Here is a 17,766-nt window from a genome sequence, read left to right on the forward strand (position 1 = left end):
GATGAGACAAGTGATGCATGTGTTAAAATTTGGCTGTTTCATGGTATGAGACCAGGTGAGGTGGTACATTGGTAAAGTACTATACTCAGATTCAGGAAGACAATGGTTCAAATACTCATCCAACCATCCAGATTAGATGCTCTCTAATTTCCATAAATCACAGGACATGACTGATCTCATTCCTCATCCTTCCCCAGTCAGAACTTGTTTTCTGTTTCTCATGACCTTATTCTAGATGGGACCTTAAAACCTAATCTTCCTTTGTATATTTTGTAAGGAAATGTTTTAGAATGAACATCAATATTAACCATGTATGTTTAATGAGAAGCGGTAGTTTCTCATGTTAATGTAAGATGATATAAAAATAATTCACTTCTTATGAAAAGGACCAATAACGTGAACTCTCTTGAAATCAAGCAGTAGTTCCTTTGAACATCAGTAGACATCTGTTTCTAAAGAAAATTGTTTCGTGCATCTATTATGTGATGTACTTGCATTTCTGCCATTAGAAATTTTTATGCACTATCTCCTTGAAAGTTTTTGATGTGCATTTAAACTTGTCAGCTAATTTATGTATTCCTGCTTTTTGAGAATGTGTTCTGCAAGCAGTACAATATCCATTTAATCTTTTTTAATGTGATTATTTTTTGCAATTCTGTCTATAAAATCAATTTTTGTGGAAACCTGGCAGGTGTAACATAATGTCCTGTTTCTATCTCAAAAGAAAGACTGAAGCATAAAGTTGCAGTAATAATAATTTTAATGACTGTAATACCAACATTTTCTCAATATCCTATGGCCATTATTTGTGTTAATAGCCAGCACTTGTTTTACAAGGCTAGTAGAGAGCTAGCAATGTGAACACATCTAATGTCTAAAAAATCTATCGTTGAGATGTCATATGAAGTAGTTAGAAAATAAGTCGTCTATGAAAAAATGTATAAGAAGTGATGTGCAAAGGGAATTTGAATAAAGATTTACAGGAAACAAAAGAAGAAGAAGTAGAAAGCAAGTGTTGTTTTCTCTTTTTCTGTATTTTGTTTCGTGTAGACGTCACAGCATATGACATGTAGCTACAATGAAGTTTTTCAACACAATATTTCAAATATTTTTCTTTCCAAAAACTTTCCGAAGAAATAACAATTTATACCAGTGAAAGTGTCATAACCTTATCAAAATATTTGATTGCAATATAAATCTATGTATTAAATATACTGTATGCTACCAGCCAAGATGGTGAAATAGTGAGATATTTTGCAGCTAGGATTCAATAACAGTATGTGTAGCTGACAGATTGGAAAATTGTTGTTTTAGATATGATTAAACAATGAAACTGGTCATCTCTTCAGATCAGAACTTTAAGTTTCACGTATCAGTATTTGTGAATAAAGACACACCATAACTATGATAACAAGAAATTAAAACTTTATGCAAGATCAAGACTCACACCCAACTCCTACCTGTCATAAATAGGGCTGGTACTAGTTGGCCCACACAAGCACAGCATGGAAACAAGCTTGAAGCTTCAACATGTCGCTGCCTGCTGTGTTTTATTTCTAATCCCCACAAGTTCTCCTAACATGCTGACTGCCAGTTACAGAGAAATAGGGTGCTATCCATAGAGTTACTTAATTGCAGCCTTAAAGTTGTAATTGTCATTATTCTTCTGTTGGTGGAGTTTATACCGTTTTATGATTTCTGATCATTTCAAGCTGTGTGCCAGATAAGGAGTCAAACTCCTCATGACTGTGGAGTGCTACCACACTCAAGCACACAACTTGGATACATCATAAATGGTCAAAATAGCATAGATTCCAACCAGAGCAGATGAATGTCACCCTTATTGTGAAATAACAACAATGTAGGAAAAGATAGATTGCGTCTTACTCTAAATAAGACATGTCAAGTTGCAGACAGGCACGATTAAAAGAAACTCTCATATAGCTTTTGGCCACTGTCTTCGACAGTAAAGAGACACACACAGGCAACATTCACACACTCATACACACACAAGCAGGCACACCTCACACACACACAACTGCCAACTCCAGCATCTCGGGCCAGAATGCAACATAGTATGGGATGCAAGCAGCAATCTGGATATGGTGGGGAAGTGGAAGGGATAGTAGTGTACAGGTGGGGAGAGAGATGAACGCTGTCTGGTGGAGTGTGCAAGGACTAGACTGCCAACAGGTGCAGTGTCAGGGGGTTGTGGGGCAAAGAGGTGGCGGGAAAAGAAACAAACGAGGAGAGGAATGGGTAAAAATGGGCAGATGCATTGGCAGAGGGCTGCAAATAAACAGAGTGGGAGACAAGAATAGGGTGGAGATGATAAGAGAGAGGGGTGGAAACTATTGGGTGGAGGATGTGGGGACAGTATGTAACTGTAGGTTGAGGCTGGGATAATTATGGGAGTGGAGAATGTATTGTAGGATAACTCCCACCTGTGCAGTTTAGAAAAACTGGTGGTGAAGGTGAGGATGCAGACAGCTCAGGTAGTGAAGTAGCCATTGAAATCATGTGTGTTATGTTCAGCTGCATGCTGTGCCACAGGGTGGTTTACTTTGCTCTGTGCCACAGGGTGATCTACTTTGCTCTTGGCTGCAGTTTGGTGGTGGCCATTCATCTTGGTGGATACCTGGTTGGTAATGCACTTGATTTCAATGGCTGATTCACCATCAGAGCCATCAGGATACTTCCCTCCACCACCAGCTTTTCTGAACTGTGCAGATAGGAGTTATCCTTACAACACATTCTTTGCTCCCATAATTATCCCAGCCTCAACCACCCACACACTCCACCCAACAGTTTCCACCCCTTCTGTCCTATCATCTCCTCCCCATTCTCTTCTGCCACTCTCTTTATTTGCAGCTTTTTGCCAATGCGTCTGCCCGTTTTTCCCCACTTGTCTCCTTGTTTGTTCCTTTTTCTCTCACCTCCCTGCCCCACAACTTCCTGACACTGTGCCTGTTGGCAGTCTAGTCCCTGCACAGTTCATGAGACAGCGTTCATCTCTTTCCCCACTTGTACACCGCCATCCCTTCCCCATACCGAATGAGGTGCTGCAGTGGTTAGCACACTGGACTCGCATTTGGGAGGACAATGGTTTAATCCCGCTTTTGGCCATCCTGATTTAGTTTTCCATGATTTCCCTAAATCTCTTCAGGCAAATGCCGGGATGATTCCTTTGAAAAGGGCACGGCTGACTTCCTTCCCCAATCCAATGAGACTGATGAACTCACTGTTTGGTCTCCGCCCCCAAAAACACCCCCCCCCCCTCCCTCATCCCTTGCCATTCCTCACCCCATCCAGATTGCTGCTTGCATCCCTCGTGATTTTGCATTCTGATTCTGGCCCGAGATACTGGAGTTGGTGGTCATGTGTGCGTGAGGCGTGCTTGCTTAGGTGTGCGTGCGTGCATGCATGTGTGCGCTCCTGTGTGTGTGTGTGTGTGTGTGTGTGTGTGTGTGTGTGTGTGTGTGTGTGTGTGTGACCTTACTGACGAAGGTTGTGGCCAAAAGCTATATGTAAGTGTCTTTTAATCGTGCCTGTCTGCAATTTGACATGTCTTCTGTACATAAGTAGCAATATATATTTTCCTACATTGTTGATATTCGTACCTGGTGTTTCTGATGTTTGGTGTTGTGGAATAATTCACTTTTATGTTCTAGATGCAGTGCAATGTGATGCAAATATGTTGAAATCAAGTCTTTACTATTAAAAGGAGATCAGTGAGTTGGTATGAAGGAAATATAGGGACTCAAACATAGGAAGAATATTTTTTTTTTTTGGCATTGACTTTTTAGTTTCAAAAATAGCTATCAGAATGACGATGATATCAGATGGTCTCTTGAAGTTTTTCTTTGATAGGGCCAATGAGAAACACAACATGGGATCAATTTCATGAGCATAAAACATGCTTTCAGTGTTTAATATGATGCTCATATTACTTGTGAAAATGATATTCTGTGATTATTAGATTTTTTTAATGTTTTCACTGTTTGAAGGACTTTCTAATTTCAAACTGACTTAAACAATACTCCAGGTATCGCTATTTTATTGACAAAGGAACTCCTCCTCATGTGTAGACTGTGGGTTTGAATTCACTTGGGAACTGAATGGAGAACTCAGCGAGGCTCTCCCATGGAACTGTAGGGTGTGCAAAACAAACAAGAGAATTGCTAAACAGGAGGAAAAGATTTGTGCCCTTCAGGCTGAAATAGATCATGCAAAATTTGAGCTAGATAGATTGAAGGAGGGATTATGGGATCTGGGCAAAGAGGACAAACAGTGGGCAAGGGGGGAACAGCTCTTCTACTTCATCTTCATTTGAGCTTACAGTATCAAACAAATTTGATTTGTTATTTGAAGTAAGTAAGAAGGGAAGAGCCTCATCCACCTGTAGGTCCCAGTAGGATGCAGCAGAGTTGCAGGTTCGTACCAAAAGCAATTAGGAAGAAAACAGTCTTGCTGCAAGGTAGTAGTCATGGGATTGGTGTAGGACAGGTGGTACTGGATAAATTAGGAACAAGGTACCAGGTCACAAGTTTTGTGAAGCCGAGTGCTAGCTCAGCCACATGACGGAGGACATAAGGAATTTGTGCAAAGGTTCTGGCAAAGAGGATCAGGTTACTGTAGTAGGTGGAGCAGAGAACAGCCTGGCTGAGGACAGTAATTACAGTATTAGGGGTGACCTGGATGAAATATGAGTATCAGCTATACCCACAAATATGAGTTTTGTGGAATTCCTGAAGTGCCATGAACACTGCTGTGAGCCACATGAACACTAGGTTGAGAAGCTGACTGAAAAGAAATCCTATATGAGCACAGTGTCTGTTGCTACAGGTGGAGATGGGAATACACTAGACACGGCCTGCAAGGGAAAGAGATGGGTTGGCTGAGCTTCTTGCAGATAATGTACTGGAGTGGAGGGGGGGCACTATTACATAAAGCAAAATCCCTGTCGTTACTGGTGTCAGAGGTGTACCTTTTCTAGGATAGAATCGGGATTCAGGCACCCTGTTTTGAAAGAAGTCAGAATAACAGAAGAGCTCCACAAAATGCTTAAGAATGCACAGAATAGTAAGGTTAGCTTATTTCAGCAAAATATTAAGAGGATTGAGAAATAAGGCAGAAGAGCTTCTTGACTGTTCAGAAAATTAAGAGAGCTCTAAAAAGATAGAAAACCTATGCCTGTACGAGCACCACATTATCACCGAGTTACGTAAGTTACAAGTAAAGCATTACTCTCTAGGAGCTTACTCATGGAAACTAATATGGGAGGAGGAGTTACTACATATATCAAAACAGAACACAAGTTCATAAACATTCAGACAAGTAGATTTTTGAGTGACAGCTCATATAAGTGTGTGCTTCTCGGTTAATACTGAAAAATAGTTTACTTTTATTGTAACTGTATATAGATCCCCACTGGGAAATCTTGAACTGTTTATGAGGAATCTGGAATCCTTACTGTGCTATCTGTCAGGCAACAGCAAGCATATTCTGTGGCTACTTTAATGTAGATTTTCGAAGAATTCTAATAGGAAAATGATCTGGAAATCTTAATTGGAGCCCAAAATTTGATCTTGGTAATTAACTTATCAACATGGTTGGATCTAATTGATAATGTTTTCTTTGGTGAAGTTCAGAACAAGAAAATATCTTTTATCCAATAACAAATGCTCTCTTTTTATCATGATGCACAGTTAGTTAGGATCAATATCGTAGTGCCTTGCAATATGAATATTCCTCTGTCGAAATCAGTTAAAATAGTTAATAACTCAAGAACAAGTGTTTTCAAGAATGCTTTCGTATGGGTGACCTGGGATGAAGTTTATAATGAATTAAATGCTAACATAAAATTTAATCTGTTCCATGATACATTCATAAAGTTATTTGAAAATAGTTTTTCACATAAGCTAATCATGAAGAACATTAAACAGACATGCAAAAAAACTGTGACTCACTAGAGGGATTAAAGTACCCTGTGATAGGAAAATGGAAATATATCTGTTGGTAAGAAAAAGTAGAGATCCTGTAGTAATTGAACACTGCTAAAACTACTTGAAATTTCTAAGAACATTTATTAAAAATCAAGAAACATGCACATAATGTCAGAAACCGAGCGAGGTGGCGCAGTGGTTAGCACACTGGACTCGCATTCGGGAGGACGACGGTTCAATCCCGCGTCCGGCCATCCTGATTTAGGTTTTCTGTGATTTCCCTAAATCGCTCCAGGTAAATGCTGGGATGGTTCCTCTGAAAGGGCACGGCCGACTTCCTTCCCTGTCCGAGACCGATGACCTCGCTGTTTGGTCTCTTCCCCCAAAAAAACCAACCAACCAATGTCAGAAATTAGTAATTTTGACAACAGACCAAAGGTTATGTGGAGTGTAGTGAAATAAGAGACAGGACAACCACCCACAGAGCATAACAACATGACTACTGAACTGAATGGAAGGGCTATAAATGAGGAGTCACAGGTAGCAAATATGTTTAATAGTCATTTCTTAAATGTAATAGAAAGTATAGGGACAAGAAGTTCAAGAGAAAAATCACAACAGCATACTAAAAAAGTAACACTCACAATATTGGGTCATATGAATGTGTCATGAACTTCTACTGAAACTAAGAAAATTATACATTCTCTTAAAAATAAACACTCATCTGGTTTTGATGGTGTTTCCAATAGAACACTAAGGATTTGTTCCCATATAATAAGTCTGGTCTTATCTGGATTGTCATACATCATTAGTTCAAGGCATTTTTCCAGAGAGACTGAAATATGCTGTTGTCAAATCCCTATTCAAGAGAGGTGATAGGAGAGATGTCAATAACTACTAACCTGTTTCACTGCTGACACCATTTTCCATAATTTTAGAGAAAGTGGTGTGTATAAGAATAGTATCTCACCTTGCAACAATAGGATGCATATCCTCAGCAAATCACAGTTTGGGTTTGAGAACAGTAGCACTACTGAGAAAGTGATTTACATGTTCATTAACCAAATTCTGCAAGTGTTAAATAATAAAATAGTACCGGTTGGTATTTTCTGTGACTTTATCCATGACCTTTAACTGCATATACCACAATATTTTCTTAGATAAACTGAAATTTTATGTGATTGATGGTATAGCCAACCAGTGGATAATGTCTTATCAAACCTAAAGAATGCAGTAAGTTGTACTTAGTAGTTCATCCAATGTAGTTCATGTACATAATTCTCAACTCCGTCCGAAGAGGCCATGAAGGCCCAACGGTACCGACTGGCCACAGTGTCATCCTCAGCCCACAGGCGTCACTGGATGCGGATATGGAGGACCATGCGGTCAGCACACCGCTCTCCCGGCTATATGTCAGTTTACGAGACCAGAGCCGCGACTTTCAAGTAGCTCCTCAGTTTGCCTCACAAGGGCTGAGTGCACCCCATTTGCCAACAGCGCTCGGCAGACTGGTGGGTCACCCGTCCATGTGCTAGCCCAGCCCAACAGTGCTTAACTTCATTAATATGACAGGAACCGGTGTTACCACTGCGGCAAGGCCATTGGCCACGTGATTCTGGCTAGGGAGAAATCACATGTGGGGTTTCCCAAGTTTCAGTCTTTGGTCCAATATCACTCTTCATATATGTAAATGATCATCCATGTAATGTACAGTAACCAGAATCAGTTGTTTTTGCAGATGACACTAGTATTGAATCAGTCCAAGCATAGGTACAGAAACAAAAGAAATGGTAAACAATTTTCTTAAAAGTATCATTGAATGGTTTTCTAAAAATACACAACATTTTCAGTTGCTATGGCAATGATAAGTGTTATACATCCTGAGGAAATAGTAAACAGGATGGAAGCTTCAAAATACTTGGGTGTCCATATTGATGAGTATTTAAACCTGAAAAAGCACATTTTGGAACTCCTAAAACAACTTAGTTAAGCCACATTTGCACTGGGAATTATTCATATCTTGGGGAGAGATGAATCAGTAAGTTGACATATTTTGCATATTTACATTCAGTAATGTCACGTGTTAAAATGTTTTGGGGAAACTTCTTTAAGAAAGAACGTCTTCATAGCTCACAAATATGCTGTAGTAATAATATGTAGTACTCACCCTTGATCATCATGTAGACATCTGTTTAAGGAGTTGAATATTCTGACTACTGCTTCACAGTATATTTATTCCCACACGAAGTTTGTTGTAAATAATCCACCACAGTTCAAAAGGAACAATGATGTTCGGAATGACAATACCAGAAGGAAAAATGTAATTAATTATTCCACATTAAGGTTTCTTTAGCACAAAAGGGGTACCCAGTGCTGCAATAAAATTTTTTGATCACTTCCTCAGTAATATAAAATGTCTGACAGACAGCAAGTAAAATTTGAAAACAAACTAAAAATGTTTCTCCTTGACAACTCACTCCATACTGTAGAAGAATTTCTTATTTTAATGTACAAAAGGTAGAGGGTAGGAATTTCTAGTTCACATGTATATATTAACTAAAAAAATGTTCAGCATGTATCCATTTTTACAAATTGATTTGTGATATGAATGTGAAATGACTCATTCTATATCATTGCGATTAACTATGCGAGATGATCCATCGAACAGTGCAAGATGATCCATCAAACATGAAACTAACTCAGATAAGCTTGAGTTGTTTCTGGTAATGTTTGTGTTTGAACAGAAGTGAATATGTAATGGGTAGAGGTGGAAAAAGAGGGGGGGGGGGATACTTACTATCACTTAGGGTATGTGGATATGGCCATTCCCGTTTAATTATTGTGCCTTATACTTATGAATCAGACTCCAGTTTTCTTCATTTGTTCAGTTTTTATTATTTGGTAATTTTATTTTTCTTGTTGATAGCAGCTATCACGATTTTATACTGGACAAGGTATTGATGCATTCTTAATTTTTCATGAAATTTTATTTTTAATTATTTATTAGTTCTTTTAATGTGTGTTTTTGTATTTTCAGATTATGCCGACACAAATGATCTGAAAGTATAATCTCACAATGCTTCTTCATTGGGAGGAAGGCACAAATGACAGTGAGACAGAAGGTAAGGAGCATACAACAAGCCACTTACAACCTTACTTTTTACTACTTTGCTTTGACTACTTCTGTTGTAAGAATATTTGTTGTCTTTGAGGACACAGGAGTTAGTAAGTTAACATGTTTTCATTCATTGATGTCTTGTGGAATAATATTCTGAGATGTCTCCTCACTTAGACAAAAAGTATTCATTGAACAAAAGAAAGTAATTAGAATTATGTGTGGGGTGCACACACATATATCTTGTAGGTTTCACTTTAAGCAGCTAGGAATATTAGACACAGCCTAACAGTGCATTTATTCAGTTATGAAGTTTGTTATCAACAATTCATCTGAATTTGAGAGTAAGAGAGATATTCACAGGTGAAACACTAGAGAGAAAAATGATATGCACTACTCTTTTAATGAATCTATGACTCAGAAAAGGGTGAAATATGCAGCTATAAAACCATTTGTCTGTCTACCCAAGAAATGAAATGTCTGGCAGGTATCATAAGTTTATTGCCAATATGGTTTGTGAAATAAGTGGCTAACTGTTTAAAATGCTTAGTTTGTAGAGAATTAGATTCACAAAGAAATTAAGTATAGCAAATAAATGATAACCCTATGGAATACTTACTACACTTTAATTTTGTAGGCCAGGAAAATGGTGATGGAGAAACAACAGGAACTGGAAACACTTCAGGTAAGTCTAATCTTCTTTCAAGCAGCAGAGCTTCGAAAATGTTGAAACACCTTGATTATTTCCATCTTAGCTAATAATTTATTTTATGAAACAATGAATTTGTTTATTACACACATCACTACAATATGAAATACTGTTTCATAATGTGCATTATGGACTGCCAGCAAAAAAGTGATTGTAGCATAGCATACCTAACACAATTAACTGCCTTGTGGGGCTTCCCACAGCCCAGTCCAATACCTGGCAGTCCATGTGAAAACTCACTGCACACAAACATCAGGTTTGTAAGAATAGTTCTTTTTTTCATATTATGAACTACATAGAAAGTTATAAATTTCAGTTTTTCTTTTTTGCTCTACCTTTCCAACTCGGTCATTGAATTATGTTGTCATTACTGATATGCTCAATATATTTCTCAATCTTTCTTATTAATATTATTATGTTAGCAGAATGGCTTCCTGAACTCTATGAAATCACTCTTGAAGATTTTGATGGATTTAGCTGAAAATTTGTTTTATGCAATGTAATTCCATTTTTCCAGTGTGTCCACTTTCTTCTGTGGACACAACACTGTGATAAGCAATGTAAACAAGTTATCTCAAATATACTGTGTGTTATCAGCAAGCGTCTTTATGAAGTGCATTACCATCAAAGTTATCAGTGGATCGATAGTTGTCAAACCACAGATTATTTAAGAGTATTCAAAATGCAAGGATACATTTCAGATGGTTTTTGCAGGCAGATGCGATTTTGTTTTCAGTTTCTTGTTTAGTAAGTAGTGGTGCTACAATTACATACAGTTTAGTAGTTTTGTTTACATTTAAATATGTTATATCTCTGTATACTTTCAGAATATTGTTTCTTTGCTGACACTTTCATAGCATTTTGAGTAATTAAGTGCAGTGGTGTGTACTTCAGAATTCATTGATTTCATAAAATTTGATGGAAAACTTGCTTTGAAACAGTACGTAAGGAATTATATTCTAATTTTACAGTTAAGATCTTAGAAAAGAGCAGCATAATACTGGCAGCAGTTATTATAGTTTTATTAGAAACACATTGTAACTGATCTTTATGTGGGAGTTGTGCCAATAATTTCCTAAGCATTAGGTTTACTGTCCTAGATCTCAACAAGTGGAGTAGTGCCAGGGAAAACGTGCATGTACTTTTGTGACATCAGAAGTAAACAGGAAATCTTGCCTCTGCTGGTTCGTTTTACATAGTACAACAATATTTTTTATTGCTTGGGGTTGAGTACAATTGGTAAAATAGTTTAAACTGTGTTGTCAAAAAAACAAAGTCCTCCTATACAGCAAATGAATCTGAAGATTGACGTTTCTGACAGTTGAAATTGGTTATTTATAAAAAGAATTGAGGTTGCGTTGGAAATTGTTTTCAGTGCGAAATGTATATTTTGAAAAAGATTTAAGTCATTCCCTGCTTATTACTCCAAAAGCCTCATTTTGGTTTATTGTAATGATATTGAATAATTACCTATGAGTTTTCAGTTATGTGTTTATACCATTAGATACTGATTGTTGTTTATTTTTCTATAATTGATGCTGATGCAACAGTGAATCATTTATAAATTTTATACTGAAATGAGACCATTTATTTCTTTCCTGCATAGTGGCCTCAGTTAAAAGTTCTGAGAGATTAGTTTCACATAATTCCTTTTATATTTTTTTTTTTATTTTTCAAGTGATTCATTTTAGTATTTTAATGTTGTAGAGGAGGCAGATAACACATCTCAAGCTGGAACAGGGAATACTTCTGCACCAGTGGCAGCAACAGCAGCAACAACTGTGTTGACTGCAGGATCTACTAGCCAGGCAGGATCTGGTTCAGCAGGCAGTGCCGTGTCTGTTTCCAATGATGGAGATGTTGCTACAGTACCAGTAACAGTTGGACAGGATTCTAACAGGAGTTCTGAAGCACCTACTGCAGATGTCAGTGAAAGCCACTCAATTGGGGAGAGTGGTGGAACAGTCCACCAGTGTACTGCTGGCAGTGATATATTGTGGGCCCCTGTTGGTGACTCACCAGGGGCTCATCCAAACGTATCAATTCATGCTTCCTCAGCAGCAACGTCAGGTAAGAAAAATAAATGAAGTAATTACAACTTTAGTACTTTGGAAAACCAAATTTTAATTTTATTTTAATCAGTAACTAGGTTGGCAGATTAGTTTTCCATGACTGTGTTAAAACAAAGCCTATATCTATGTACTCTTTGATGCCTGATGTTGAGCACTAATGACTCAGATCACATCACCAATAAATTAATGTCATAAAATTAATAGTATATATTACATACAGGAATTACTATTATTTAGTTATTAAAGTACCAAGAGTAAAAAAGAAATATTTATACTTAGAACTGTTAGATATACAACAATCTTGATTGTAGTTTCATTTTGGAGATACATTTTGTTCTATTTTCTCAAGATGCTATGTACCCTTTCACACCAGTTTTGTTCTGGTGGTTCTGTACAGTTACTTGAAATATTTTTTTTTTTTCACCATGTCAATATCACATAAGGTTTTTTGTATGAAATGTAACATAACAAAACCATTGTTTGTGATACATTTGCTTAAAAAATAAATAAATAAATAAATGAAAATGAAAAGAAGTTTAAACATTTGCATTTCCAAACTCTGGGAGTATTTTATGTTATTGTAAAGTAGCTTCAGTGTTATTAATTAAAAACTGCATAAAGAATGTGGAAGTCTTATCTATGTCGCCTTCTTCCTCCCCTGCTCAATGCATACAAACCATACAGATGCATGCCAATAGTCTGGCTACGCAGAACTCTTTGGTCTCTCTATTGATCTAGTATGCCTAATTTAATATATTCTGTTTATTAATAAGCTTACATATTTTAACATTTTCTTTTCTTTACAATGCACAAACCAAATTTTATTTTTCCTTTGAATTTCAATATGTATGAGTGGTAGAAAATTAAACTTTGTATGACAGTGAAAAGTTTATTCTAGAAACCACACAAACTTTTAAGACATTTTCCCTCTAAAAGTATGATGGGTTTGTTGTTTCAGGAGAGAGCAACAAATCAATAACATCATTAACAGTAACAACAATCACAACTACTTCATTATCATCAAATGCAACAGTAGCTGCAGCAGCATCAGTAACATCAGGTTGTTCAGTTTTGCCGTGGGGAGCACACAAAGAGCGCTCTCCATATCCTCCTTGTGTCAACATTGACATGGATATCCGACCAGGAGAGTTTGTGATGCGAACTATCTTTGCTGAGTTTACTGTGCAGGCAGAGAGAAAGATGGAAGCAGTCATGGCGGAGCCACCGGTATGAATTATTATTGCTTGTTCATCTTATGGCTTTGCTAAATTTTTAATTTATTCTGTTACGCACAACACCATTCATCAAATTCCTGAGGAAAATTGAATTTATAAGCTGTAAGATGAAAGAAAGTATAGTGGGTAAAATAGAAGACTGAAAAAAGGTAAATATAAGTGGTTTGAGAGGTAAAGCTATTTGTGAGACATTTTATTTGCTTCCTGAAATTGTAGAAGCTTGGAGTCTTGTCATACTTTAAACTTCTAAATCTTATTTTTTATATTTAATTTTGGTATTCTCTCTGCCTCACATGTTTTCTTATGTATTTTTGATAAAAATTGAAATTTCTGTTGTAATATCTTTTTTCAGTAGATAGTCTCATTTCTTACATTGCCTTCTTGTCACTAAATTTTTATATTCTGTTCAACAATGTACTTAGTATTGTACTCTTAGGAGCATCAAGTTTCCTTAAATCATTGTATATAAATGTTGCAGTCATATTCTGTATCAGTTATTACATTATTACTCTAAAGCTAGTGATAAGGTATTTGGGTTCTTACCTTTTTATCCATTCATTGTTGTTGCTAGTGTTACTATTTTGCCATTTGTTCCATCAGATAGAAAGCTTACTGTCTTACCAATTGTGCTCTTCATTATTTTTCATCTTTTCCAAGTGTGTTTGTCGATTCGTAAAGATTTTGAGGTGGTTCTAAATTAAGTGCACAGAACATCATGGGATTAGATTTTCACATTTGTATGTGTTTATTAACGTTACCTGTCACAATGATGAACAGCTGTAGATAATTGTAAATATTCAACAATTCAGCAAACTTACACACAAGTGGCAAAAATCAATAATGACATACACTATGTGATCAAAAGTATCTGGACATCCCCAAAAACACGTTTTTCATATTAGGTGTTTTGTGCTGCTACCTACTGCCAGGTACTCCGTATCAGCAACCTCGGTAGTCATTAGACATCGTGAGAGAGCAGAATGGGGTGCTCCACGGAACTCACGGACTTTGAACGTGATCAGATGATTGGGTGTCACGTGTGTCATACATCTGTATGTGAGGTTTCCACACTCCTAAACATCCCTATGTCCACTGTTTCTGATGTGATAGTGAAGTGGAAACATGAAGGGACACATACAGCACAAAAGCATACAGGCCAACCTCATCTGTTGACTGACAGAGATCATGGACAGTTGAAAAGGGTCGTAATGTGTAATAGGCAGACATTTATCCAAAACATCACACAGAAATTCCAAACTGCATCAGGATCCACTGCAAGTACTGTGACAGTTAGGAAGGAGGTGAGAAAAATCGGATTTCATGGTTGAGCGGCTGCTCATAAGCCACACATCACACTGGTAAATGCGAAATGACGCCTCGCTTGCTGTAAGGAGCGTAAAAATTGGACAACTAAACAGTGGAAAAACATTGTGTGGAGTGTCAAATCAAGGTACACAAGTTGGCGATCCGATGGCAAGGTGTAGGTATGTCAAATGCCCAGTGAACGTCATCTACAGCATGTGTAGCGCCAATAGTAAAATTCAGAGACGGTGGTGCTATGTGTGGTCATGTTTTCATGGAGGGGGCTCGCACCCCTTGTTGTTTTGCATGGCACTATCACAGCACAGGCCTACATTGATGTTTTAAGCACCTTCTTACTTGCCACTGTTGAAGAGCAATTCGAAGATGGCGATTGCATCTTTCAACACAATTGAGCACCTGTTCATAATGCACGGCCTGTGGCAAAGTGGTTACCTGACAATAACATCCTTGTAATGGACTGGCCTCTGCACAGAGTCCTGACCTTAATCCTATAGAACACCTTTGGGATGTTTTGGAACACCAATTTTGTGCCAGGCCTCACCGACTGGCGTCGATACCTATCCTGAGTGCAACACTCCATGAAGAATGGGCTGCCATTCCCCAAGAAACGTTCCAGCACCTGATTGAACATATGCCTGCGAGAGTGGAAGCTGTCGTCATCAAGGCTAAGGGTGGGCAAACATCATATTGAATTCCAGCATTACCGATGGAGGGCACCATGAACTTGTATGTCATTTTCAGCCTGGATACTGGATACTACTGATCACATAGTGTAGCACTAGATCACTTGAAAATTAGCTGATAAACATTACTTCAGAGAATGTGGTTAGGGCCTGGAGTACTGGGTCTTTTGCAGCTGAGGGTTAGTTGGGCTGGCACAAATTTATTAATTCAATTTAAAAAAAATTCCTGGCTCAAATTTCATTAACAAGTCATTGGATCTGATGCCAGTTTGGAACATGTGACATTCTTGGAGTGAGCCAGGTGGCAGATATGAGAACCTGAGCCATGCACAGAGGCATTCTATCAAGCATTCTTTCCATGCCCCATATGGGAATGGAACAGGAAGAAACCCTAAGAACTGTAACAATGGGATGTCCCCTCTGCCATGCACCTCATGGTGGTTTGCAGAGTATAGCTGTAGGTGTAGAGGTAGACCAGCACAATGTTGGTAGCAATGAGAGTGCACATCTCTCAACTCCTGAGATTATGAGGCCAATAGAAAGTGCAAGCTCTCTTGCCCTGAAACAGAGATCTGTGTAACTAACATGATCTCACTTGAATTAAGACCACTGGTTGACAACATTAAAAACCACACTAAAAGACATTCAGTGGAGCAGTACTCTAAAGCAGAAATGTGATGAATGGTCATTAAATAGAGACTTCAAAATTTCTGGCATCAGTAAATCAAAAATGTGGTGTGTGTGTGTGTGTGTGTGTTTGTGTGTTTTTTTATTGTATCTATCTACCAGTGCTTTCCTATTTGGTAAGTCACAGCACCTTTTTTTAATACATCTTAATAAATATGTACATGTGTGTGCAGTAAACGGAACCAACAAGTATATGAGAAGTTCATGTGACACAGCCAGTAAGGACGTCATTCCTTAGAAACAACCATTACACACTATGGCAAAACCTGAGACAAAAACTGGTCAACACACGATGAAGACGTGAAATAAATATGCAGATGTGTGTTCCATACACAAGCTGTACCAAAAACATGATGAGAGTACTCAACACAAATGAAGCAGCCATAACAGTATGGATGCACGTTCCTCCAATATACAGACAACCACCAAGATTAAAATAAATTGATAAAACGCTGCCAGCCAAACTCACAGTGGTGCAGCCAGTCTTGATTCAACTACTGCTCAAGATTCCACACACTACACAAGCAAGACTTACTGATCATTTACTCCCAGATGATGTGCAAAACTCATTTCCCCATCAATAAAACTTACTGCTCATATCATGCAACTTCTGGCATAGGCAATCAGTTCAAGATTTCATCTGGATTCCACAAAGATCTCAAAATAATGGCTAATACAAGACAAGACCAAACAGACAATCTATTAGTAACCAATCCTCCACTTGATTTCCATGGAGGAAATGAACGAAACATAACCATCCCGGATCAACAACCACACGTTTTGCGGAACTCACAAGTGAGCCAAAACGAACTTCACAAGACAAGCTACATGTTGATTTGGACCACATACACTCACCAAACTCACCATGGAACCACTCAGAGGTCAACTTACTGGTGCCTGCACTGGCAAATGAGCACTACACTGCTGCTTACAGAACATGAATGATGCTAGCGGGTGCTTTCGCAGTCCACAAGTGAGTTACCGTGCCACTAGACACCTGAAAGAAATACCTCAAAAAGACTTGCACTTGTAATAGTATACTACACAGTATCTATCTCCATGCCAATTTCATTGTGCATCACTAGGCGAGTGGTGCAATTGCTGATATATGAAACCAGTACAAGAATTCAACCAATTCCACACTTGAGGATCTCAGTTGACAGTTGCTGGTACAAAGTATTAGACAGTTATTGGTTCCTGATCTTGCACATGTTTCACTCACACAGTGAACATAAACATCTCCATTAGCAACCACATGTCACAGTGAAAACATCTCAAAGTGAACCAGGCGCAATTTCCCTTGATGTGGTACCAAACCCTACCAGGAACACAAACATTCACTGGTGCAAAACAGTCTGACAGCTACTAGTAACTAATCCTTGACGTCGTTTGCCTACGAAAACAAATGTAAGTGTCTGTAATCATCAGCCTCGTGTCATTGCAGAAACACTCATAAATGAGCCAAAACCATTTCCTGAATATGCAATACCAAAAACACATGCACACTAAACCCACTGTGAAACCATGCAGACATTGACTTGCCAGATCACAACATGAAATTCTAACTACTGCTGATGGGAGCTAACAACTCTAGCTGAAGCTCTCTTTCCATTTACAAAGGACTAACCACACTATCAGACAAATGAGCAAAATAGTCTAAGCATTTTCACTTCTTAGGAGAACTGAGTAGTATGTAACTCGACTCTGCTGCACATGATGGTGCGATGGGAACCTGTCACTACATCTACGTATGTGACTTCAAGCCTCAGCGATTCGAGGAGGAAAACTTACCACTATAACCACTAGAGAAGGCCGATACTGCTGCCTTCTTCCACTGTACTTCACAAGAGGGAAGACCCGTCTCTGGCTGCTGCAAGCCTCAGATCATGAAAACAACCTCCTGAGAGTGTCACTTTGATGGAGAATGCTGCGCACAGTAGGTGGCAGATTTTTAAAATCCTCAGAGAGCGGGACACTTAGTATAACATAGAACTCTA

The 17,766-nt window shown here is 38.2% G+C and overlaps 1 protein-coding gene across 1 annotated transcript in view; it reads left to right on the top strand.

The window, feature by feature from the left end:
- Nucleotides 1-17,766, top strand: part of LOC124780415 (protein furry) — a 1,170,709-nt gene that overhangs the window by 9,609 nt on the left and 1,143,334 nt on the right. Inside the window, exons 2-5 of the mRNA XM_047253778.1 lie at nt 8,983-9,067; nt 9,698-9,745; nt 11,477-11,839; nt 12,800-13,068. Of these exons, the coding sequence (XP_047109734.1) occupies nt 9,022-9,067; nt 9,698-9,745; nt 11,477-11,839; nt 12,800-13,068 (726 nt within the window). The 5' untranslated portion in view covers nt 8,983-9,021. The remainder of the gene's footprint in view (nt 1-8,982; nt 9,068-9,697; nt 9,746-11,476; nt 11,840-12,799; nt 13,069-17,766) is intronic.

This window comes from Schistocerca piceifrons, chromosome 1 (genome assembly GCF_021461385.2).
Source record: "Schistocerca piceifrons isolate TAMUIC-IGC-003096 chromosome 1, iqSchPice1.1, whole genome shotgun sequence".
In the NCBI taxonomy this organism is placed as follows: Eukaryota; Metazoa; Arthropoda; class Insecta; order Orthoptera; family Acrididae; genus Schistocerca; species Schistocerca piceifrons.